This window comes from Macrotis lagotis, chromosome X (genome assembly GCF_037893015.1).
Source record: "Macrotis lagotis isolate mMagLag1 chromosome X, bilby.v1.9.chrom.fasta, whole genome shotgun sequence".
NCBI classification, from domain to species: domain Eukaryota; kingdom Metazoa; phylum Chordata; class Mammalia; order Peramelemorphia; family Peramelidae; genus Macrotis; species Macrotis lagotis.
Window position 1 is genome coordinate 128285526 of NC_133666.1, and position 25819 is coordinate 128311344.

A 25819-nucleotide genomic window follows, 5' to 3' on the forward strand; every position below is an offset into this window, starting at 1 on the left:
CTAATTCCACAATAAATACAAATAAAGTCACCAAAAAAAATAGAATGACTTTGGTCATAAGTACTCTAAATGGAGGTCCACCTGCCAAAACAAATGCCGGAACTATATAATTTTTAAAAAGCTTTTTATATAAATCAATTAGAAACATTAATTATTCATGGGTAGGTAAGGACAATATAATAAAAATGGCAATTTTACCCAAACCATTTTAGATATTCAATTAACCAAAAAAATTATTTTATTGAATTTAGAAAAAAAGTATAACAAAATTCATTTGGAAGAAAATCTCAAATTATTCGATTATTATAATGTTGCTATCTATTGCCATCTATGAGGTATCTCTGTGAGAGACTAAAAATTTTTAATATTATTTCACTTTTAATATTACTTCATTACTTTTTTTAGCAAAATGTAGTTTCCTTAATTTTCTCTTTCAATTAGGCTTATTTATGTTTTCACTTTGAGATTATGATTGAGATCATGATTGCCATTCCAATCCTCTTCACTTCAACTGAAGACTGCCTCAGTCCTTCCTTTGAAATCTGTGTGTGTCTTTCTCTCCAAGTGTATCTCTTGCACACAACATACTGTTGGATTCTAGTTTCTAATATCTGCTTCTGTTAAATGGATTAACTCATTTCATTCACATTCATAATTATGATCACTAACAGTATACTTTCCTCCATCCCATTTTCCTTTGTTTACCCTTCTTTTTCTTTTTATCTTGCCTTTCTCAAAAAGGTCTGACCACTGACCTCCCAAATCTGCCTTCTCCCTTATCATCTTTCCCTAATATTTCTTATCTCTTTCCCCTCCTATCTCCCTATTGAGTAAGATAAATTTCTATACCCAACTGAATGTGTATTTATTTCTCCCTCTTTGAACCAATTTCAATAAAAAGTTGGACTCAAGTATTGTCTGTCACCTCCATCTTCTCCCTTTCCCCTTCCATTATAAAAACTCTTCCTTCTCCTACTTTATATGAAAGGGCAGCTAGGTAGCTAAGTGGATAGAGCACCAGCCCTAGAATTAGGAAGACCTGAGTTTAAATTTTCAGACAACTGATAGATACTAGTTGTGTGACCTTGGGCCAGTCATTTAACCTCACTGCCCAACAAAAACAAATATGTGTGAAACTTTATATGAAAAAATTTGTCCTTTCCCTCTCTTCTTCTCCTAGTTTTCCTTCTCCTTTTCTCACTCTTAAATTATTTTTTCAAAAATCATCCCAACATAATCATCTCAAACCTGTGCCTTCAGTCTATGCAGACTTCTAATTGTCTAAATAATAATTTTCTTAGGATTTACATGTATCTTCTTTTCATATAGGAATGTAAACACTTTAATTCCACTCAGTCTCTTATGATTACTCTATCACAATTATGTTTTTATGCTTCTTTTTTTTTTACCATTTTTTTTTGTGTTTTTGCAAGGCAAATGGAGTTAAGTGGCTTGCCCAAGGCCACACAGCTAGGTAATTATCAAGTGTCTGAGACTGGATTTGAACCCAGATACTCCTGACTCCAGGGCGGGTGCTTTATCCATTGCGCCACCTAGCTGCCCCTGTTTTTATGCTTCTCTTGACGCTTGTTTAAATGTCAGATTTTCTATTCAGTTCTGGTCTTTTCAACAGGAATTCTTGGAAGTCCCCTGTTGCATTAAATATTTTTTTGCTTTAAGGATTATACTCAGTTTTGTTAATTAAGTTATTTTTTATTGTAATACTAGCTCCTTTGCCTTCTGGAATCTCATACTAAGTTCTTCTCTCCTTAATGTGATAGCTACAAATCATGTGTGATCTTGACTGTGGTTCAACAAAATTTAAATTATTTGTTTCTGGCTATTTACAATATTTTCTCCTTGACCTGGGAGCTGTGGGATTTGGGTATAACATTCCTGGGAGTTTTCATTTTTGGATTTCTTTCAGGAGCTAGGAGCAATGGATTCTTTCAACTTGTATTTTATTCTCTGGTTCTAGTATATCAAGGTAGTTTTTGTTAATAATTTCTTGAAATATGATGTCTTCTCTCTTTTTTGATCATGGCTTTTAGGTAGTTCAATCATTCTCAAAATATCTCTCCTGAATCTATTTTCCAGATCAGTTTTTTAATGAGATATTTCATATTTTCTTTTTTTTTCTTTTTTGACTTTTTTTTATTGTTTCTTGAAGTCTCATGGAGTTACAGTCACTAACTTCCACTTTCCCAATTCTAACTTTTTTGTTGTTGTTGTTGTTGTTGTTTTAGCTTTTTGCAAGGCAAATGTGGTTAAGTGGCTTGCCCAAGGCCACACAGCTAGGTAATTATTAAGTGTCTGAGGTTGGATTTGAACTCAGGTAAGCTGCCAATCAGTGCTAATTGCACCCACCGCCAGCAAAGGATCCCTTGCCATCTCTTTCTGACTAGTTGACAGAGTCCCTTTTATCATCTTTAAGTTAAAAGCTCCAGAAGCTGCTGCTGTTGTTGTCATTGTCACAACCACCTCTAAAGCCCACTGCTGGCACTTCTGCATCCACCTCAGTGTTGTTACCTTCAGACCTCCAAAGTTATCTTATACTGGAAAAATATCTCCCTCTGACTTTTTGTTGGTTCTACTACTTTAAAATTAAATTTGAGGAATTTTTTTTAGAGGGGAATGTTGGGAGAGATCAGTTGGGTCCTGGACCACAGTCCACAATCCTGGCTTTTTCCATTCATATACTTGTTATCTTACCCATTACAATGTGAGTTACTTGCAAGTAGGGAATGTTTCATTCATTATATTTGTATTTGAGTATTTACAAAATTCAAAAGACTTAATTATTTAAAGTCGTTCTTAGATCAAGGCTGTCCAAAATGAGACCTGCAGTGCAATTTTATTCAGCCCCTGTGGGTTTAATAAATGCTTTAGTAAATGAAGCTGAACTATCACAGTGCTCTCACCAAAGAGGCAAATCAAAATATACATTATCTACTGTTTCAATAAAAACTTTTAAAAGTAAAGTTGGACAGTCCTGTTCTTAAATAATACTGCTATTACTTAAATCTTTACAAATTTGTCAAATACAAGAGTACTATAATCTTTTGCTACTGTATGTCTACTCTGTTCCACTGGTCTGTCTTTCTATTTTTTAGCCAGGATCAGATAGTTTTGATGCCTTGTAATATAGTAAAAGATCTGAAACTGCTTAACCTCTTTCCTTTACATTTTTTAAAACTAATTCCTTTGAAATTCCTGACCTTTTGTTCTTCCAAATGAATTTTATTATTATTTTTTCCTAACTCAGTAAAGTAAATTTTTGATAGTTTAACTAAGATGACATTAAATAAACAGATTGGGTAAATGTCATTTTTATTTTATTATTTTTGCCTATCCATGAACAATTAATATTGCTTCAATGCTTTGAATCTGACTTTAAATAAAAAGTGCTTTATAATTAGGTTCATGTTGTTTCTGAGTTCATTTTAGTAGGTCTACTCACAGATATTTTATATAATCCATAATTATTTTACATGGTGGATCTCTTACTAACTTTTCTTGCACAGTTTTGTTGATAATAAATAGAAATGCTGACAATTCACATGTTTATTTTACATCCTGCTAATTTGATAAAATTGCTGATTTTTCCACTAACTTTTTAATTGAATCTTTAGTATTTTCCAAGCATATTTTCATATCATATCATCAAAAAGGATGTCAATATGTCATCATCATCAAAAAGATTTGGTTTTATTACCCCATTGTGATTCCTTCTACTTCTTTCCTCTTTTATTATGGTTATTGTGAGCATTTCTAATACAATATTGAATAATATTGGTAACAAAGGGCATCCAGAATTTCAGTCTTGATCTTACTGGGGAGGGTTCTAGCTTATCAGCATTACCAATAATGCTTGTTGATAATTTTAGGAAGATGTTTCTTATCATTTTAAGGAAAAATCCATTTATACCTATGTTTTTGAGTATTTTTAATAGGAATTAGTACTGTATTTTATCAAAATTTTTTCTGCATCTATTGATATAATCAAATGATTGTTATTTTTCTTATTGATAAATAGTTTTCCTTATGTTAAGCTATCCTTGTATTCCTGGTAAAAATCCCACTTAACCACAATATATAATCTTTGTAATATATTGCTGTAGTTTCAAAAGGCAATTTAAAGCACTCTCTTAAATTCTGCTTTCTTGACAATATTCTATAAACTATCTTGAATCTGGATACCCCATTGATTGACATCTCAAAAATCAACATGTCCAAAATAAGTATCTTTTTCTTCACTTCTAAATTTACCCCCTCCTCCAATCTTCCTTTTTGTTATAAACAGTTCTTCCATTCTTTTCTTCAACCAATTTTGCATTCTGGTAATCATTCTTGACTCTTTTCTCTCTTTCATTCTCCATATCCAAATATTTGATGAGTCTTGTCAGCTCTTCCTCCTTTAGCATCTCTCATTCCCTTCTCTTCATTTATGCTACTACTACCACCCTTTCTCAGGCCTTCAATTACCTTTCCCCAGGACTATTTCAACACTCTCCCTTCTATGTCTAGTCTTTCTCTTCTCCAACACATTCTTAAACAACCCTATTGTTTAATTAATATTGCTCACTCATTCCTCTGCCCAAAAATCATCATGGGTTATCCATTTCTTTTGACTAAAATAACAATAGCTAGAATCAACATAATGCTTTAAGATTTACAAAGTGCTTTACAAATATCTTAATTGATCCTCACATTAGCACTGGGGAAGTAGGTGGTGCTATTATGATCTCTCTTTTAGGTATTAGGAAATTGAGGCAGACAGACTAAGTGAATTAACACACAGCTAGAAAATACCTCAATCTTGATTTGAACTCAGGATTTCTTTACTCTAGGTTCAGGTTTCATTGTTATCACCGGATTAGAAATATAAGCTCCTTAGCTTGGCAATTAAAGACCTTCATAATACAGGTTCCATCTACCCTTCCAGATTTATTTCATTTGATTTCCTTTCGAGAATTTCACATTCATACTGAACTGTCCTACTAGCCAAGCTGCTGCTGGAGCTTGGCAGTCCAGCTCTTCTCTCAGTCTCTCTGCATAGATTGTATCTATGCCTAGAGTGTACTCACTCTTCTCAGTTTCTAGAACTCCTACCTTCTTTTAAAGATTAGTTCCAGTGTTACTTCCTATCAGAAACCTTTTCTGGCTGGGTTGCATAGTGGATAGAGCACCAGTCTAGGAGTCAGGAGGACCTGAGAGTTCAGTCTAGGAGTCAGGAGGACCTGAGTTCAAATTCGGCCTCAGACACTTAATTACCTAGTTGTGTGATCTTAGGCAAGTCACTTAGCCCCACTGCCTTGCAAAAAACAAAGCAAACAAACAAAAAGAAACCTTTTCTGACCTAGTGCTAGTGAACTTTTCCTTCAAAATTATCTTGCATTTATTTTTCTGTGAAATATCATGTGCCCAAATGGAGTTTTATTTTCAACTAGATATTCCAATTACCTAACATTGTTCCTGAGAGTAAATGCTCAATAAATATTTATTGGATTGAATTAAACTTGAAATCCTTTGTCAAAATATGCAACTGATATCTAGAAGCAGTCATGTCTTATGGTATGAGTGGCCATCAGCACCTGAGTATATAAAATTGGATATCAGGTTGTTTTCATTAGATAACCCAGCAAAGAAGACAGCATTCTTTATAAGTGGGAGTGAGGACAGCTAAATTATTATGGAGCTGAAGGAGTTAGGATATTAGTAGAATATAATTTATAATCATGTAATTAATCCTTTGAAATTTTCAGGCTAAAAAGAAAAAAAGCCCCAGAAGGGTGACTTTCCTAAAGTTATGTTAGTCACAGAGCTAACCCCAAAAGTCAATAATCTTTGTACTTTTATCCTTTGTACAGAGTTAATCAAAACCAGCTGCTTTCATATGATGCTGGGAGCAAAATTGTATAAGCAGAGACAAAAGTACAATTTTACTAAGGTGTGCCTTTCCAAAACTATTTCCAATTTATCTCTTCATCCTTTTCCCCCAGAGAATGAATAGCAAAGAAAAGAGGGGGAGGGGGAGGGAGGTTGCCATCCTGGAAGGTACATTTCTCAACACACCCATAAATATCCCAATGATCTATAAAGTAACATAATATTATCAGCACTACAATCAATGGAAACCCTGAGGACAACAGAATTTGCTATGGGCGTCTGAAGGATGAATGCAATGCCAAGAATGCTCTCAGTATCCTCTAGGGAAAGTTCCACTTGTGCAAGGGACTTGCTTCAACTGGTCAAAATACTAGTCAAAATTAAACCATTCAACTATTGTTCTGTAAGAAATCATGAGCAGGAAGATTTCTGAAAAACCTGGAAACATGAATTGATGTTGAGTGAAATGAGGAAAACTTTGAGAACATTGTACATATTAATCAGCAACACTGATGATCAACTAAAATGAACTTAGCTCTTCTCAATAATACAGTGATCTATGACAGTTCCAAAGACTTATGATGGAAAATGTCATCCACATCCAGAAAAAGAAATATTGAGTCTGAATGCAGACCAAAGCATATTATTTTCACTTTTTAAAATTTGTTGTATGTTTGTACTTACAATTTTCCCTTTAATTCTGATTCTTCTTTTACATCATGATTAATATGGAAATATGACTAACATGATTGTATACATATAACCTATATGTCATATAACCTATATATGTCATGGGGAGGAAGGAGAGGGAGGAAGGGAGAGAGAAAAATGTGGGACTCAAAATCTTACAAGAAATGAGTGTTGCCATCTGTAATCCAAAGAAAGAATTGTGGCCTTTGAACAAAGACCAAAGACTGTTATCTTTAATTTAAAAAAAATTATCTTATATAATTTTTGCTGTTATATCTTTTTCCTTAAGGATATGATATCTCTCTCAATACCTTCAACTTAGATCAATACACGGCATGGAAACAATGTAAAGACTATCAGACTTCCCTGGAAGGGAGGGTGAGGGGAGGGAAAAGAGATTAGGGGAAAAACTGAAAAATTCAATAATTAATTAATTAATTTAAAAAGTGAGTGTTGAAAACTATCTTTACAAGTAATTGGAAAAAATAAAATAAATTTTTTTAAGTTTTTTTAAAAATAGAAACCATCTTAAAAAATAGACCATTCATTGCCGGTAGGTGCAATGGATGGCTCTTGGCCTCTAACAGCTTCTTAAATGGCCTTTCTGCACAATGTGCAAAATATGCTTGCCAATAAATCACTAGGAGACACAAAGGTCACTTTGGTTTTTTTTTCCTTCTCTCTTCAGAAGTCTATTCAAAACAGTAGTTGGTAGATCAATTCCTCCCTCATTTTCCTTCTCTATTCTACAAGAAAAGAGGATGCTTTCCTAGGAATGTGGATAGGTTGCGCCATCTACCTGCTTGCTGAAAATGCTTTATAATTAGAACTTGAGCATGAGAATGAAAGAAAGCAAAGTAAGCTAAGAGAAAATATTCTGGGGAAAGTAGTATCTAATTGAAAGACATGAAGAGAGATTTCCATTTTGGGGGAAACATTCTTAGAAACTATACAAGAGGGGGGTGGCTAGATGGTGCAGTGGAGAAGAGCACTGGCCCTGGAGTCAGGAGTACCTGAGTTCAAATCTGGCCTTAGACACTTAATAATTACCTATCTGTGTGACCTTGGGCAAGTCACTTAACCTCATTTGCCTTGAAAAAGCCTAAAAAAGGAAAGAAAGAAAGAAAGGAAGGAAGGAAGGAAGGAAGGAAGGAAGGAAGGAAGGAAGGAAGGAAGGAAGGAAGGGAAGGAAGGAAGGAAGAAAGAAAGAAAGAAAGAAAGAAAGAAAGAAAGAAAGAAAGAAAGAAAGAAAGAAAGAAAGAAAGAAAGAAAGAAAGAAAGAAAGAAAGAAAGAAAGAAAGAAAGAAACTACACAAGATAAAGTTGCCAGTCAAGGCCAGAATTAGGATAGGGAGGAACAACTTGCCCAAGGTCAGGGAGTTAGCAAGTAGTAGGGCAAGGATTTTAATCTCAATTCTCTAGCTTCTAATCCAGCATTTTCTCCTTGTGTTAAGGAATCTTCACTTTGATCTTATTTGTAGGAATGTTTCAAATAACAGATGTTTTGGTAGAGAATATGAATAATTTGAAAAATTGTCCCAATATTTCACAAATGTAGACATGGACTGCTTCTAGATTTCCTTTTCCATTCTACCACGAAGAAAGAAATGTAATTTTCTGAATGTTATTTTATTTTTTAAATTACATGCAAAGATAATTTTCAACAATTTTTTGTAAACTTTTGAGTTTCACATTTTTTCCTTTCCAGTAGTCCCATCTTCTTCCTTTTTATCCTGCCTCCCCCCATGACAGCAAGTAATCTGATATGAGTTATACATATATAATCATGTTTAATATCAAATGTAAATTTCTAAAGAAATATAAATTTCCAAGTGTTATCAGAGACAGTAATGTCCAATATTATTAGTTTATTATCTGGAATGCATATCAAAAACATTAGAAAATACATTACATACAACCCTTCCCCCTTATAATATTTGATTTATAAATATCCTAAGCCTACTAATTAGAGTGTATAGGAAACTGGTCCACCAAGAACTCCAGAGATATAGTTAGATAACACAATGAATAAAATGCTACTGTTGGGAGTCATAAAAACCTGAGTTCCAATCCTCCCTCAGATACTTTCTAGCTGTGTAACCCTTAGGCAAATTATTAGCTCTCAACTTTTACACATTTAACTTAAAGTATTATATAAATGCTAACTATTAGTATTGTTATTGCTACTATTATTATTGAAAACCTAAAAACATTAATTAGTATATTAATACTAGCTATAAGTATTGTTGCTGTTATTATTACTAACTATAGTAAAATAATAGAACTAGAAGAATTTATAATAGAATATAGAACTAAATTCTCTTCTTTCTGTAAAACAGATAACAGTAAACCCCCAAAGCTGTGGTGGAAAAAGTAATATTATCTTTCTACTGTAAACTTTCACAAGAAATAATATAATACAATAATGCCACTGACAGTAATACTTCACATTTTATTTAGCATTTTCCAGAAAGAATATAATTTGATCATCTCTGACTTCATAGCTCTGTGTGACTAAGTGAGTCTCATCTCAGCACCAGCACTAGTCAGAAAATTCTGAGTTGAAATCTCAACCTCTGACATCTAAGCAGCTGCATGTAGCTGAAAAAGTCATTTAGCCTCTTAGTATTTTCAGCAATTTTCTTGAATAGCTGCAGATCTGCTTTAGAATTTTACGACGGCAAAGACATAAAAGATCCAGGAAAGAAAAAAAATCTAATTTGATTAAAAAACAAAACAACCCAGTATGGTAAGTATACATATCCCCATTTTACAGATGTGGAAAAAGAAGTACCCAGCAATAAAGGAATATGCCCAATATCATGCACCACTGATGTGCCAAATCTAGACTCACTCAAACACACATTTATTAATCACACCCCAGGTGGCAGGCCTTATTCTTAGCCCTGGAGACAGGAAGACAAAAGGGATACAATCAATCACTTCCATGAAGGAGTTTACAGACTAGTTCAGTGAATAAGTACATACACATATTCATATCTATAGGGAATCTGGTAGAATCTCCTGTCAACTCCCACCCTACCAATGACCAGAGTCAGGAAAGTAGAGGGTTTGAAATACAGAAAGTAAAAGTTTAAACTAATCCTAAAATTAATCAATCATTAAACATTACTTAGCACCTTCCCTTGTACTTTAGCACTATGCTAAATACTGGAGATGCAAAATTTGCAACATACCCACAATGCTCCAGGCAAATCTCAAAGACTAGTTAAATAACCAGAGCAACTGCTAAATAGCATGGGTGGAAGGAATTTCTCACTAGAAATTTTCCACACCAATGAAATCACAGGTTCTAGCTAAATAAATAAATAAAGCATCATATATATGTAAGCTCTTAGGCTTGGATTTGGGGTCAAGAAGACCAACTTTTGAGTTTTGACTGTGTATCTAATCCTGTGACTCTAAAAGCATAGAATGGGCTATCTCAAGAAGGAGTAGATTTTTACCTCACTCTAAATCTTCCTTCCCTTTAACTTTTATTTGCAGCTCAAAATATGGATAAGAAAGAAATGTTATATTTAAGGGGAGAAAGAAAAAAATTATGGCACTGATAAACTTTGCTTAAAAATTTTATGATCTATGGAGACAAGCAAACAGGGGTCATCTAATGCTGATCTAAGACCCTGGAAAACTTAGTATCCCAGGTGCCGAACGTGGAATTTTTCCCAGGCTGCCCAGGTAATCCTGGGACTGACATGATCATAATGAGCCTAAACTAGCCATTCCAATCACAAGTGTGATAAGTACTGAAAACAAAATGGGTTCATTTTGATCATTTTTTTCTTCAACTTGGGCTGTCTGTGAAAAAAGACAATCAGCTAGTAGGGACCCAATTCAGGAGGGAGAAGAAGCTCCAGACCAAGTAGTAGAAATTGAGACTGGATCAATTAATTAGTCAACAAGCATTTATTAAACACTATGTGCCGGGCTCTATGTTAGGAAGGCATTAGGAATACATAGGAGAAAAAAATGAGGTAGTTGCTACCCTCAACTTTTATTCTACTGAGGAGAGGCATAATAAATAATAATATATTAATCATTGTAAAGTATTTTATACAGTGCCTGGCAGAAGTAAGCACTATTTTTGTTAGCTATTATTATTACAATTATTATGCTTATATAAAAGTAAATGTAGGACATGCACTGTGGAGTAGAAAATAGGAAAAGCCTCTTGAAGCACTTGAGATGTTTTTTGAAGGGAAGTAGCAATTCGAAAGGGGCAAGTGTGAGAGGGGAACAACATCACCGTCATCGGATGGCATATTCTATACCAGGCACAGGGTTCTCAGAGATTTCTGAGACAGACCATCCTGACCACCCACAGGCAGTTTGCCCTTTGCCATAAATCCCCCCAAATAAGGGAGATGGAAAGAAGCAAGTATTCTTAACTCTTGGAAAGGACCTCACAGAGGACATAGGGTACAATTGCTGTAATTTCTCTGAAACCTCCAAGCAGGCCTAGTTGGGGAATGTGAGGCTGAGAATAAATCAAGATAACACTCCCTTATTTGCAATCCTTCTAAACTGAGTGGGGCTACAACGATCCGCCCAGCAGAGGGTGCATATTTCCAGAAGGTTTGCCCAGCTTATTGTCTTCCTCTCCCATTTTGGCTGAGTCCTCGAGACACCTTCGCCCACCACCAGTTTCTCTGAATATTTATCAAAGGGCATCTAGCCTATTAAAAAAAAAAAGAAGAGAAAGAAGAGGGGGATGGGGAGAAAAGAGAGATAGAATGCAGAGGGAGAACGAAGATAGTCCTGGACCCTAGGAGGGAAGGGATTGTACAAACGCGCAGAAATAATCACAATAATGACGTGACCTCCCAGTCACACTCCAAAGCGGGTAGCGGAAGATGGATCAGTGACACGAAGGAGGCTGTGGGCATTTTAATACCAACAGCATTTCCTGCCTAGCAATCCAGAAAAATGATTCTATTTTAGCCCGCACAACTTGGTGGACAGCACGGAGGCTGTTAACCAAGCTTACCTGCTGATGCTCTGCTTTGGGTCACAAGAAGAAGGTAACTAACCACAAGGATTCGGCTCAAGGTGACGAGCGCCGCTAGAGCCATCTGTATTTCGTGCGCCAGTCGGCGGCAGGATCTGACAATGCAAACCTGCCGCCTCTGCTGCTCCTTCTGCTCTGAGACCCAAGCTTTTAACCCTTGGACTGATGATGCTGATGCTGATGCTGATGCTGCCACCTACAGCTCACCTGAGGCCACTAATTGCTTCCAGCTCTCCTCCGGCATTCCACTTGTCCTACTTTAGTCGGAATTTCCCCTCCTCCACCAGACATTTCTAATTGGGGGAAAGGAAAAGAGGGAGGGGTGATCTTCTAAAGACTGGAAACACCTAGACTATAGCAAGTCATCTCGTCAAAGGAGTTAACATTAGTAGGGGCCTTGGAAAGTGTCTAATTTAGGGGTTCTTAATCTGGGGGGCCACAGAGGAAAAATGACATCATCTTAATTTTCAATAGCTTCTAATGGAAATTTAGCATCCCTTTCATTATGAATGTAGGCAACAAGTCATTTTTATCTGAAATTCTAAGTTTCAAGGAAATTCTTCCAAAATGAGGTTCAGTCCTGGGGAAGCCTGATCCCAAAGACTGAAAATTAGAGTTATTTTTTCTTGAGCTCTGACTTATTTGCCTTACTAGTACCCCACAGATCTATAGAAAATCTTTTAAACAAAGCTTAGGTATGGTTCATGTCAACTATTTCCCCTAAAAGGTACAAAGAAAGGAATGCAACAAGTAGCAGATATCAAGTATATGACAAATATTAAACTTGGGTCAGAGACATGAAGATCAGTTAAGTCAGCCCCTAGCACCAGGCCAGGCAGCCCTGGAAAATGGTCCCTGTCTTCAAGCCAGTTTACATCTACTTGGCATTCATCCTACATGATGATGAGGTCATAGTCTTCAAGTTAAATCAACACCCTTATTAAAGTAACAGGTATAAATGTTAAACCTTTCTAGCCTGGTCTATTTGCAAAGTCCCTGACCAACATTGACATTGGAAGTCCCATCTGCAATGTAGGAGTTGGAGAAGGTACACTAGTAGCTGATGCTGTTCCTACTTGGGGTGCAGCCCCTGCTGAAGAGAAGAAAAATGAAGTTAATGAAGAAGAATCAAAGGAATTAGATGATGACATGGGATTTGATCTTTTTGTAATACAGCAAATAAATATTTGAACTCTGAAAAAATGATTTTTCTCAATTACATGTAAAGACAAATTTTAACAATCATTTTAACGAATTTAGTTCCAAATTTTCTCCCTCCCTCCCTTACCTCTCCCTTCCCTGAGACTATAAGCAATTTCATATAGAGTATATATGTTCAATCATGTAGAATGTGATTCCATATCAATCATTCTATGAAAGAAACAGAACAAAAGAATAACATAAAAAACCCATGAAAAATATTATTCTTTGGCCTGCATTCAAATTCTATCAGTTCTTTCTCTGGAATTGGATAGCACTTTTCATCATGAGTATTTGGAATTGTTGTAAATTATTGATTTCTGAGAATAACTAAGTCATTCACAGTTTATCATCAATATTGCTATTACTGTATACAATGTTTTTGTGGTTCTGCTCACTTCACTTTGGGTCAGCTCTTACAAGTCTTTCCAGTTTTCCTGAAATTAGCCTACTTATCATTTTATAGCCCAATAGTATTCTATGACAATCATATACTAAAACTTGTCCATCCATTCCTCAATTACTGGACATTCTTTCAATGTTCAATTCTTTGCCACCACAAAAAGCTACTAGAAGTATTTTTATACACATAGGTCCTCCCTATTTAATAATTTCTTTGGACTATCAGACTACTTTTTATGAGGGATGGGGGAGGGAAGCGAGATTAGGGGAAAAATTGTAAAATTCAAAAATAAGTAAATAAATAAACAAACAAATTAATTAATAAAATAATTTCTTTTGGATACAGACCTGGTTGTGGTATTGCTATGCACAATCTGATTGCCATTTTGGAATAGTTTCAAATTGCTTTTCAAATTGGTTGGATCAGTCCACAACTTCCTGAACAATGCATTAGTGTTCCCATTTCCCCATATTCCCTCCAATATTTATCATTTTCCTCTTCTTTTCTATAAATCAATCTGATAGGTGTGAGTGATATTTCAAAATTGTTTTATTTTGAATTTCTCAAGTCAACAGTGATTTAAAGAATCTTCTCATATAATAGCTTTAATTTCTTTTGATCATTTATCAATTAAAGAAAAACTCATATATTACAAACTTGACTCAGTTTTTTTGTATGTGTGAGAAATGAGGCTTTTATCAGAGATACTTGCTGTACTAGCCTTCTCCTTTCCTTATAATCTTGCTTATATTGGTTTTTATTTCTGTAAAATTTTTAAAATTTAATATAATCTCTTAACTATTATGATATATTTTACACCTCATGATGCTTTCTATATCTTGTTTTATTATAAGTTCCTCTCTTCTCCATAGATCTGACAGGTAAATTCTTCCTTGCTCTCCTAATTTGCTTATGGTATTATTTTTCATTTCTAATTCATGTACTCATTTTGAACTTATCTTAGTAAACAGTATAAGATGTTGATCTATACCTAGTTTCTGCCATACTATTTTCAAGTTTTCCCAGAAGTTTTCATCAAGTAGTGAGTTTTTGTCCCAAAAGTTGGGGTCTTGGGGATTATCAAATATTACATTATTATGGTCATTTACTACTATGTCTTGTGTACCTAATTTATTGCACTGATTTACCATTCCATTTCTTAGCCAATACTAGATTGTTTTTGATGATTTATGCTTTTAAATACAGTTTGAGATCTCATACCCTGAGTCACCTTTCTTCATGTCTTTTTTTCATTAATTCTCTTGATGTTCTTGACCTTTTGTTCTTACAGATGGATTTGTTATAGCTCTATAAAAATTTTTTGTAGTTTGGGATTACACTGAATAAATTAATATGGTTAGAATTATTTATTTTATTATATTGACTCAGTTTGTCCTTGAGTAATTGATAATTCCAATTATTATCACCTGCAATAGCTCTAGTGTGGGTCGGGACATGAATTTCAGAGAGTGGGGTCCGGCAGACAAACATATCCAAACACAAAAGGTTGGGAAGTGAAAATCTACCAACTTTATTTTTGGAAACTCAGACTTTTTATAGCAAAAACTTATCTCAGGAATGACCAGTTAAAGGAGACCCAGTTTTACAAGTTCCTGGGTAAATTTACAATATTTGTTCTTAGAAAAATGCATACTTCTCTATCAAAGAAACCTTTTACAACCATCCTGGAGCCACAGATTATCCTAGATCAGGGTTCACTGGTGAGCCAACAGATCCATTCAATGAGCAATAATCCATACATACCTTTGATGAAGAAGATCACCAAGGATATGTGAATATCACTCCCTGGGGCTGGCCCTCTACAAATTACATTGATCTAACTATAATAAGCACCTTGTAATTGTGTTCATACAGTTCCTGGGTTTGTCTTGGCAGGTAGACTTCCAAGTATCTTATATTGTCTACAATTTTAAATGGAATTTCTCTTTTTATCTTTAAAATTTTTCTTCTTTTTTAATTTTCTAATTATATGTAAAGCTAACTTTTAGCAATCAATTTTTTAGGGGTTTTTTTGCTAAGGCAAATGGGGTTAAGTGGCTTACCCAAGGCCTCACAGCTAGGTAATTATTAAGTGTCTGAGTCTGGATTTGAACTCAGGTACTCCTGACTCCAGGGCTGGTGCTCTATCCACTGCACCACCTAGCCGCCCCTCAGCAATCATTTTTGTAACGATTTCTCCCTCCCATTCCATCATTCATCCTAGGATGAAATAGGTAATAATCTCATATAGGTAATATGTTTGTTTCACACATTTCCATATTAATCACACTGTAAAAGAAGAATCAGAATTAAAAAGGGAAAACCATGAGAAGGAAAAAGCAAAAAACAAATTTGGAAAGGTGGAAATATCTATCGAGAGAAGGAACTGTGGAGTCTAAATGCAGAACAAAGCTTACTATTTCCTTTCTGACTTTTAGAATTTGTTTTATGTTTTATGATTTTTTCCCTCATGGTTTTAATTTTCTTTTTGGTTCTGAGTCTTCTTTCACAACATGACTGATGTGGAAATATGTTTAAAATGTATAACCAATATTATTATATTGCTCTCTGTCAAGGGGAGGGGAGGAGAGAAAGGAAAGAGGGAGAAAAATGTGGTACTCAAAAACCTTACCAAAAAACGATTGCTGAAAATTCTCTTTATATATAGTTGAAGAAAAATAAATTTATTAAAAAAACAAAAAAGGTGAAAATAGTAGGCTTTGATCTGCTTTCAAATTCCATGAGTTTTTTCTTTGTATTTGGATGGCATTTTCCGTCACAGGTCTTTTATAATTGTCTTGATCACTATTTTGCAGAGAATTATCTATAATAGTTGATCATGGTACAATGTTGCTGCTAAGGTATACAATGTTTTCACGATTCTTCTCACTTCACCCAGCATTATGTAAGCCCTGAAATCTATTTGCTTATCATTTCTTATAGAGCAATAATATTCCATTATATTCATATACCACAATTTGTTCAGTCATTACCCAATTGATGGGCATGCCTTTAATATCCAATTCTTTGCCACCACAAAAAGAGCTACTCTGAATATTCTTATCCATGTAGGTCTTTTCTCCTTTTTGGCAGGAATTGTTGGATCAAAGGGTATGCACAGTTTTATTGCCCTTTGAGCATAGCTCCAAATTGGTCTCCATAATGGTTGGATCAATCCTCAACTCCCCCAACAATGTATTAGTGTCTCATTTTTCTGAATCCCCTTCAATATATATATCATTTCCCAATCTGAAAGATGTGATGTGGTACCTCAGAGTTCTTTTTATTTTCATTTCTCTAACAGTGACTTAGAACATTTTATCATATGGCTATGGATAGCTTTAATATCTTCATCTGAAAACTGCCTGTTCATAACCTCTGACCATTTATCAATTGGAGAATGACTTGTATTCGTATAAATTTAATTCAGTTTCCTGTTTTAGAAATGAGTCTTTTATCAGAAATGTTAGCTGTGAAATCTGTTTCCCAGCTTTATTTTTTCTTTCTAATCTTGATTGTATTGGTTTTGTTTGCCCAAATTCTTATTAATTTAATCAAAATAATTATTTTGCATTTCCTAATGTTCTCTAATTTCTTTGGTCATAAATTCTCCTTCTCTCCATAGATCTGACTGGTAAATGATTTCTTACTCAGTATCACCCTTTATTGTCTAAATTGGGTACTCATTTTGAGCTTAACTTTGTATGAAGTATGAGATGATGGTCTTTCTTTTTATCTCTTCCTGATGGACTTTGTTAGTACTATATGAAAACGATGATGATTTATATGGGGGTTTAGACCACAACTTAGTTAATTATTTCAAGTAATGTTTTAGTTGATTGTTTAGGGTTCTCTAAGTATACCATCATATCATCTATAAAGAGAATTTTATTTTACTCATTGCCTATTCTAATTCCTTCAGTTTCTTTTGCTTTCATTATTGCTATAGCTTACATTTCTAGTATAATATTATATAATTGTGATAATAGACTTTACCCCCATTTTATTGGAAAAGCTTCTAGCTTATCTTCATTACAGATAATGCTTACTGATGATTTTAGACACTAGATATCAATTCAAAGGAAGACTCCATTTATTTCTTTGCTCTCTAGTGTTTTTTTAATGGGAATGAATGTTCTATTTTGTCAAAAGCTATTTCTGCATCTATGGAGATAATCATATGATTTCTGTTGGTTTTGTAACTGACATGGTCAATTATGTTAATATTTTCTTAATATTGAACCAATCCTGCATTCCAGATATAAATATCACCTGGTCATAGTATATGATCCTTTTTATGTATTACTGTCATCTCTTTGCTAGTATTTTACTTAAAAAACTTTTTTTGTATCAATAATTCATTAAGGAAAAGAGTATGTAGTTTTCTTTTTATGTTCTTTTTGCTCTTCCTGGTTTAGGTATCAGTGCCATATTTGTGTCATAAAAGGAATTTGGTAGGACTCATTCTTTTCCCATTTTTCCATTTTATTAATTAATTTATTTTCACATTACAATTGTAAAAGTAAACATAATCCTCCCTCCCTCAAAAAGATAGAGAAACATCAAGAAAAATAAAGTGAGAGAAAAAAAGAGTATACTTCAATTTGTGTTTAGATATGATTAACTCTGTCTGTGGGATGGATCACATTCTTTATCATAAGTCCATCAAAGAAGTTGTTTCACTATTTTTTTCCCCACAGTTGCTATTGCTAGCTCATTTCCCTTCTTCCCTCCCCTACCCCCATTTATTCTGTTCTCTCTCCTTTCACCCTTTCCCTCCTCAAAAAGTGTGTTATAAATGACTGCCCTCTCCCACGATCCCTTTCTTCTATTACCTACACTCCTCTCCCCTCCCCTGTCCCTTCTTCCATCCTTTTCCTCTCCTTTTTTCCTATAGGGTAAGATAAATTTCTATACTCTATTGAGTGTGTATGTTATTTCCTCTCTGAGCCATTTCCAATGAGAATGAAATATCTTAAACTCATTCTACCTCTCCTTTTCCTTTCACTCAGTACCTTCCTTTCTTGTCCAATAATTCCATCTTTATAATGTATTATACCTTCATATTCATGTCCTTCTTGTACCTTGTCTATATATACTCCTAACTGCTCAAATAAGTGACTTATCAGTATCATCTTCCATTTAGGATACAAGCAGTTTAACATCATTAAATCCCTCACAATTTGCCCTTCCCATACACCCTCTCTATGTTTCATCTGAGTCCTGTACTTGAAGATCAAAATTTCTGTTCAACTCTGGTTGTTTCAAAAGGAAAGTTTGAAATCCCCCTATTTCATTGAATGACCATCTTTTCCCCTGAAAGAGAATGTTTAGTTTTGCTGGATAGTTAATTCTCAATTGTAATCCAAGTTCTTTTGTCTTCTGGAATATCATATTCCAAGCCTCTGAGCCCTTAATGTAGATGCTGCTAAATCCTGTGTAATCCTGACTAAAGCTCAGCAATATTTGAATTGTTTCTTTCTGGCTGCTTATAATATTTTCTCTTTTACCTGGGAGTTCTGGAATTTGGCTATAATATTCTTGAGAGTTCTTATTTTGGAATCTCTTTCAGGAGGTGATTGGTAGATACCCTCAATTTCTATTTTACCCTCTGCTTCTAGAATATCAGGGCAATTTTTTGGGGGGGGGAATTTCTTTAAAAATTAAGTTAAGACTCTTTTCCTGGTCATGATTTTCAAGTAGACCAATAATTTTTAAATTATCTATCTTGGATCTGTTTTCCAGGGATTTTATATAATTTTATATAATATAAAATTTTATATAATATAAAATAATTAGTTATTTTACAGTGAGCTATTTCACATTTTCTTCTAGTTTTTCATTCTTTTGTTTTTGTTTTACTGTTTATTGATTTCTTACAGAGTCATTAGCTTCCCTTTGCTCCATTCTATATTTGAAGGAATTATTTTCTACAGAGTTTTTTATTTCCTTTTCCATCTGACCAATTCCGGTTTTAAGGTATTTTCATTGACTTTTTGAACTGTTTTTTTTCATTTGCCCTAAAGTGGTTTTTAAGCTGTTATTTTCTTCAGTTTTTTTCCCTCTCCTTCAGCAAGCTGGTTTTCATGATTTTCCTGCATTGCTCTCATTTCTCTTCCCAATTTTTCCTCTACCTCCCTTACTTGCTATTTAAATTTTTTTTGAGATCTTTCATAGCCTAAGACCAATTCATATTTTTCTTGGAGACTTTGGATACAGAAGCTTTGACTTTGTCATGTTCTGAATGTCTATTTCAATCTTCTTTGTCTATGGTCAGATTCTTTTTCTTCTATTGTTTCCTCCTTTCCCCAGTCTATGACCTGTTTTTAACTCTTTGCTAAATTGGGGTTTTACTTCCAGGGTGGAGAACATATTTTCCCAAATTTTTAGGGGGGAGGACACCCCTCCAATTACCTCAATTCCTTCAAGGTTTATGAGAGGCTCTGACTGCTCTCCTAGTCTGTGCTCTGGTCTGTGGATGACCACAAGCACTCCCCTCTGCCCTGGAGCTGTGAGGATGGTCCCTGCTCCACTATGGCAGCATGTGGTCCCAGGCTGCGACCTGGATGTGAGTATGGTCAAAGCAACAGAGTCTTACCCCAGGGAAAGTGGAGAGATCTGTGCAGTCTCCCCCAACCCCCTTACCATCCATGGACTAAGCACTTGGAAGCAGCTGTTAGGTGCTTCTGCTGGTCTGCTTCTGGTTCCCAGGGCAGGGCTGCACTTAGGCCTGAGCTGAGGCCTACACTGACCTGGGCTCGGAATTCACTCTGGCAGAATTTTCGTGCTGACCCTCTAAGTTGTCCTTGGTAATTCCTGGGCTGCGGGATCTGAAACCACCCAGTTGCCACAGCCTCCAGTACCCAGGTGCCCTGGCAGTTGTTCCTGGAAGCTTGGAGTCCGTTTGCTCCAGTAAGACCCAGGCTATGTTCTGGCCCTTTCCAACCCCAGTGGAACAGACCTTTTCCATGGATCTTCTAAGTTGTCTTGGGCCTGAAGAAATGTTACACACTCAAGTCTTTCTGTGGATTCTGCCACTCTAAAACTTGGTTAGAGTCATAATTTTAAGGTATTTGGAGTGGTCTAGGGGAGAGCTTCTGGGAATTTCAGCTTCCATCCTCTTGGTTCTGTTCCTGTCCTTTTCTAAATTGTTTATAGTAGTAGAATTAATTATTGTTTAAATGTTTGGTAAAATTTACTTGTGAATCCATCTGGCCCTGGGGGTTTCATCCTAGGAATTTTGTTGATGACTGTTCAATTTCTTTTTCTATGATGGACTTATTTAAATATTCTCTTTTCTCTTCCCTTAATCTGGACAATTTATAGTTTGGAAAGTATTTGTTTACTTCACTTAGTTTGTCAGATTTATTATAATTGGGCAAAATAGCTCCCAATAATTTCTTTAGTTTCTTTTTCATTGGTGGTGAATTCAATTTTTCATTTTTGATAATGGTAATTTGTTTTTCTTTTTTAGTCAAATTAAACAATGGTTTATCTATTTTATTTTTTTCATAAAATCAGTTTCTACTTTTATTTATTAGTTCAATAGTTTTTCTAGTTTCAATTTTATTAATCTTATCTTTGTTTTCAGGATTTTTCCAATTTGCTGTTTGTGAATTTTTAGTTTGTTCTTTTTCTAATTTTTTTAGTTGCATGCCCAAGACAAATACTATGAAAACAAATACATAAAAGGAAAAACCCTGAATGTGAGTGCTTTGCATTGTCCTAGAAACTTGAAAGTTTCTATCTTTTCTTTTCTTCTGGGGTCCCCACTCTTCTGATTGTTGAGTGTTTCACATGGCCCTCTATATCCAGATATGCTTCACTTTTTTTTTGGTCATCTCTTCATTGATCCTTTAGTTGGCACTCTTTCACTATGAAATCTTCTGTCCTTCCTCACATATATTTTCCAATTCTGGAACCATAATCAAATCAATCCTGTCAGTCACTTTTGAAAAGAATGAGCCAGGGGCAGCTAGGTGGCACAGTGGATAAGGCACTGGCTCTGGAGTCAGGAGTACCTGGGTTCAAATCCGGCCTCAGACACTTAATAACTACCTAGCTGTGTGGCCTTGGGAAAGCCACTTAACCCCATTGCCTTGCAAAAACCTAAAAAAAAAATGAACCAGTATGCTTCTTTGGGTTTTAGCAGACCTTTCCTTTAATTTTCTAAACCAAAATACTGATCACTCTGTTTCTTTATATATTGTCATTCCCCCTTGTTAACCAAATTTTTACGGAGCCCTCTCTAACCTGAACATAATAAAGTAGATCAGAGAGTGCCAGTAAATCAGGCAACAGTTTATTAATTATTTTCTTTGCAAGGAATCAATTTACAAATCATGGGATTACTTCATTCCTTGGAGCTTTTCCTTCCTGTTGTAGATACTTTCCTTCTCTTCTGTGCCTTTTTCCTCCCTCTTACCCCTTCCCCTCACAGCCCCCCTCTACTACCAGACTTGAAGGAAACTCCTGGTTGCTGGTTATGGCACTACCACCACAGAAGTGACTGAAGCCCATTCAGCACAACAAGCCAAACTTGAGGCAGTAGACAATAGGTATGCATTATAAGTGGCTCATGACTTTGGGATGTTGGGGAAACATTGAGGCTTTCTTGTCACTTCAGAACAAGTTGAAAATCAGAAACAGGTTTCCCATATATTATACTATTTTTTTCTTCTCCCAACCACAAAAGTAATTGAAATTCTAGGGCATAGTGGATAAAATAGAATTCATATTCATGGAGATGACTTGGCTAACCAAGCAGCTAAAATCACAAACCCGGAAAGATTTCAAAAGGAAGGATGTAAACTTGGAAAGACTATGGTACTATGGGTTAGCCCAAATGGACTCATAATACTCTCTAAGAACTTATCCCTCCCAATGATGGAACAGCTCCATTCAGTCATTGGGTACCCGACAACCATAAAGCTTGCTTGAAAATATTGGTGGGGGAATTTTCATAGGGTTGTCATCACTGCCTATGAGATATGCCCTGCCAGCCTCAAGAACAAGGCATTCAAGCTGCTGACAGTTTCCTCTCCCACATGCCCCTTTTGAAACCCGGCAGATCGGCTTCATCCAACTGTCACCTGCCCTTGGTTACCAAAATGTTTTGGTTATGGTCTGTATGTTTTCTGAATGGGTGGACAGAAGCTTCTGGGGTAGCAAAAATGCTATTAGAAAAACAATCATTCCACTATGGGTGGTTTCTAGAGAAATACACAGTGAAAGAGGTACCCATTTCACAGGAATTTCATTATACCTATCACCTCCAATCTATAGGAATGGTTGAAAAAGTTAATACGATACTTAAGATCTCCCTTGCTAAATTCTCTGAGTTAGGCATCCCCAGGCCCAAGGTTCTTCCTTTATCTTAGCTAGGCCTTAGATCCAGACCATTTTGTTCTCATAAGCTCAGTCCCTTTGCGATAAGAGAAAGACATCAGATATCACTATATGTGGGAAGCATAGCAGCTAAAGACTTCTTTCTCCACTACTGTAATGGGTCAGCATAGAAAATATAAGAGATTTAACAACTTGTCTCACAGTCTCTTTCTTCAGAAATACCAACCAAGACTCATGCCCTGATTTAACATAATGATTGAGTTGACTGGAAAGGACCACTACAGAAAACATTCATCAGGACCATGGTGGACAAGTCCCTTTGAAGTCCTGCTCATTATCCCCACCTCTGCCAAACTCCAGGCAGTATAGTCCTGGATCCACCTGACATATATTAAAAGAGTTTAGACTGTTTAACTCCCAGGTGACCTGACCTTAAAAATCAAATGAAATCCAGAGCAGTCATACTCTGAGATAGAATCCTAATCCCAAGATCCCCAGGTAGAGAAGAAGCCAACATTGGATGTAGACCACAGACCCAAAGAAACTGGATGTGGGCTAAGGTTTGCAGTTATATCATCTATGAACTAAGATTTTTCTTTCCCCTTGTTACTATTCACTTAGTTTTAATGATTTATAGGAGCAGCAGTTTTTCCTAAACATACTTAAGCTTTATTAAGTTAATGATAAGTTTTTGTTATTTAAGGATAAAATTCCTGGGACTATAATTCGATTAGCAGGATGGCTGTCTGAATTGACATGAAACCAATAATAGAAAATTACATGTAGGGCAGTCTCAGGACTGCTTAAGTATATGCCTTTGCCTTGGAAAGGGTTATGAGGACACAGCCTAGGCAGCACTCTTCTGACTTTCTATCTCCCTTATGCTATTTCCTTTCTGAAAAAGGAAAAATGACCACCTGGTGATTCTTTTATCTATCTATCTATCTATCTATCTATCTATCTATCTATCTATCTATTTATTTGTTTGTTTTGTTTATTTGTTTATTTATTTGTTCATTCATTCATTTGTTTGTTTGTTTATTTATGCAATGGGGGATTAAGTGACTTGCCCAAGTGCCAGTTACCCACAGCTAAGGAATTTTTTCTGTGTCTCAGGCCAGATTTAAGCTCAGATCCTCCTGACCCCAGGGTGGGTGCTCTATCCACTGCACCACCTTGAGGCCCCAATCTGGTGATTCCTGGCCATGCCATTAACAACCTGTGACAACATAATTGGCTGTCAGGTAAGACTCATGCCTGAAATTAAACAGAGCTAAAAGGTTCCTCCCCCACCCTGGTTTGATAACCATGACCCTTTTTTCTTTTATAGCAGATTTCTAAAAGCAAGAAATTTTGTAAATCTATATCAAATCTACTAGGTAATTGACAAAATAAGTATCAAAAATGATTTTTTTGCCATTATTGACTAAAAGGGAAGAATGCTGAGTTATGATTTTTATATTTATTAATTTAATAAAAATAATTGTTTCTAGAGATCCTTTTCATTAGTAAACTCTGGGTCTGAGAAATAGTGAAAACAAAATAGTAGTTAGTTTTACTCACGACAGGTCCTGCATAGTCCTGTTCTGTTCTATACTGTACAATAATATACCCCCAAACCATACAATCAACTAGGACTCTTATTTGTATAGTCACAAGTGACAAAATTGTTGGATTGTCCTGCATGTTGTGCTCATCCTTAGAAGATTATTCAAGCCCCAAATCTGACTTTCTATGATTCAACTCCCCAATTATGACCACAAAGGCAAGGTGGAGCTACAAGGAATGGAGTAATCCCAAAATTTGCAAATTGTTTGCCTGCAAAGAAAGTAATTCATAAAACACTATCTGTTTTGTTGGCATTCTGTCTTTGATCTGCTTTGTCATGCTAAGATTAGAGAGGGCCCACTAAAAACTGGGTTAGTACCCTCTACCCACCACCACCATCAGACTATAAATTACATGAAGTCAAAGACTATCCAGGCTTTTGCAAGTATTTAGTATTTTGCTTGGTAGACAATAAGTGGTTAAAACATTTTTTCACTTATTTATTCATTCATTCACTCATTTATTCATTCATTTGTGGTTCTTTAGTCCTTTTACTCTTGTACCTGTATATATGCACATATGTAAATGTTTGTGCATAGGGGTATACATATATGGGTGATGAAGGGGCACAGCAGATAGAGAACCAGGCTTGGAGACAGGAAAACCCAAGTTCAAATTTGACTTCAGATATTTATTATCTATGCGACCCTGGGCAAGTCATTTACCTCTGTTTGGCTCAATTTTCTCATCTATAAAATAAGTAGGAGAAGAAAATGGCAACTCATTCTAGTATCTTTGTCAAGAAAACCTCAAATGAAATCATGAAGAGTCAGCTAAAACTGGAAATAACAACACATATACACATACACATATGTATACATAGTGGTTTATGTGTATGTATATATACTTTCCCAAATAAGGGCATTTTACATAGATTTTACATGTGTACACATGTAAGCATGTAAGCATATATATATGTGTGTGTCTATCTATCTATCTATTTTTTTCTAATTATGTAAGTCTAGGCAGAGAACCCAAGTTCTGCCTAGGAATTTTTCCTAACTGGGAATGACTTTATTGAATTCAAAATGTTTCTTTTAAAATAAACTCCCTAAAGCCAAAGAAAAGAAAACCAAATTGGTGGAGTCAGGAAGCAGCGTGGAGAGAAGAGGAATTATATTGCTTTCTAAGCTTAAAATGAGCTAATTATTGTGAAGGTGTTTCAATTGGTAAACAATCCTTAAATAACTTAGTTCTGGATTAGACTTCAGTCACTTCTAAATGCTTTTGCAATTGTCAAAACGTAATGAAATAAATTAAGAAAGATAGTGCGATATATCTTTGTCCAAAATTGGGAAGAAGCAATTTTACATTTGGTTGCATTTCTTAATCCACATCCCTTCCTAGATTACTGCCTTTCCCTGGTGAAGGGGTTTGTGTAATTCAGTGAAACTATGAGTTAGCTATACTGGTTAACCAAGATGACCAGGTAATAATAGAGATTTCTGAAAAAAAGTAATCTTAGCAGAGAAGGAAATGACAAACTACTCCAGTATGTTTGCTAAGAAAACTCCATGGGAAATATTAAAATAATAAAATGTATGACACTAGAATATGGGTCCTTTGAGTCAGAATGTTTCCAACATGCTACTATGGAAAAGTAGAGAATAACTTACAAGTAGTTCTGTACTAAAGTAGCAGTTGGACCAAAG

General features: G+C 35.3%; 1 protein-coding gene across 1 annotated transcript in view; it reads right to left on the reverse strand.

The window, feature by feature from the left end:
- TMEM130 (transmembrane protein 130) overlaps window positions 1–12656 on the reverse strand; it is a 52226-nt gene extending 39570 nt beyond the window's left edge. Inside the window, exons 1-2 of the mRNA XM_074202659.1 lie at window positions 12576–12656; window positions 11588–11901 (exon numbers count right to left, since the gene is read on the reverse strand). Of these exons, the coding sequence (XP_074058760.1) occupies window positions 11588–11672 (85 nt within the window). The 5' untranslated portion in view covers window positions 11673–11901; window positions 12576–12656. The remainder of the gene's footprint in view (window positions 1–11587; window positions 11902–12575) is intronic.
- Window positions 12657–25819: the final 13163 nt, after the last annotated feature.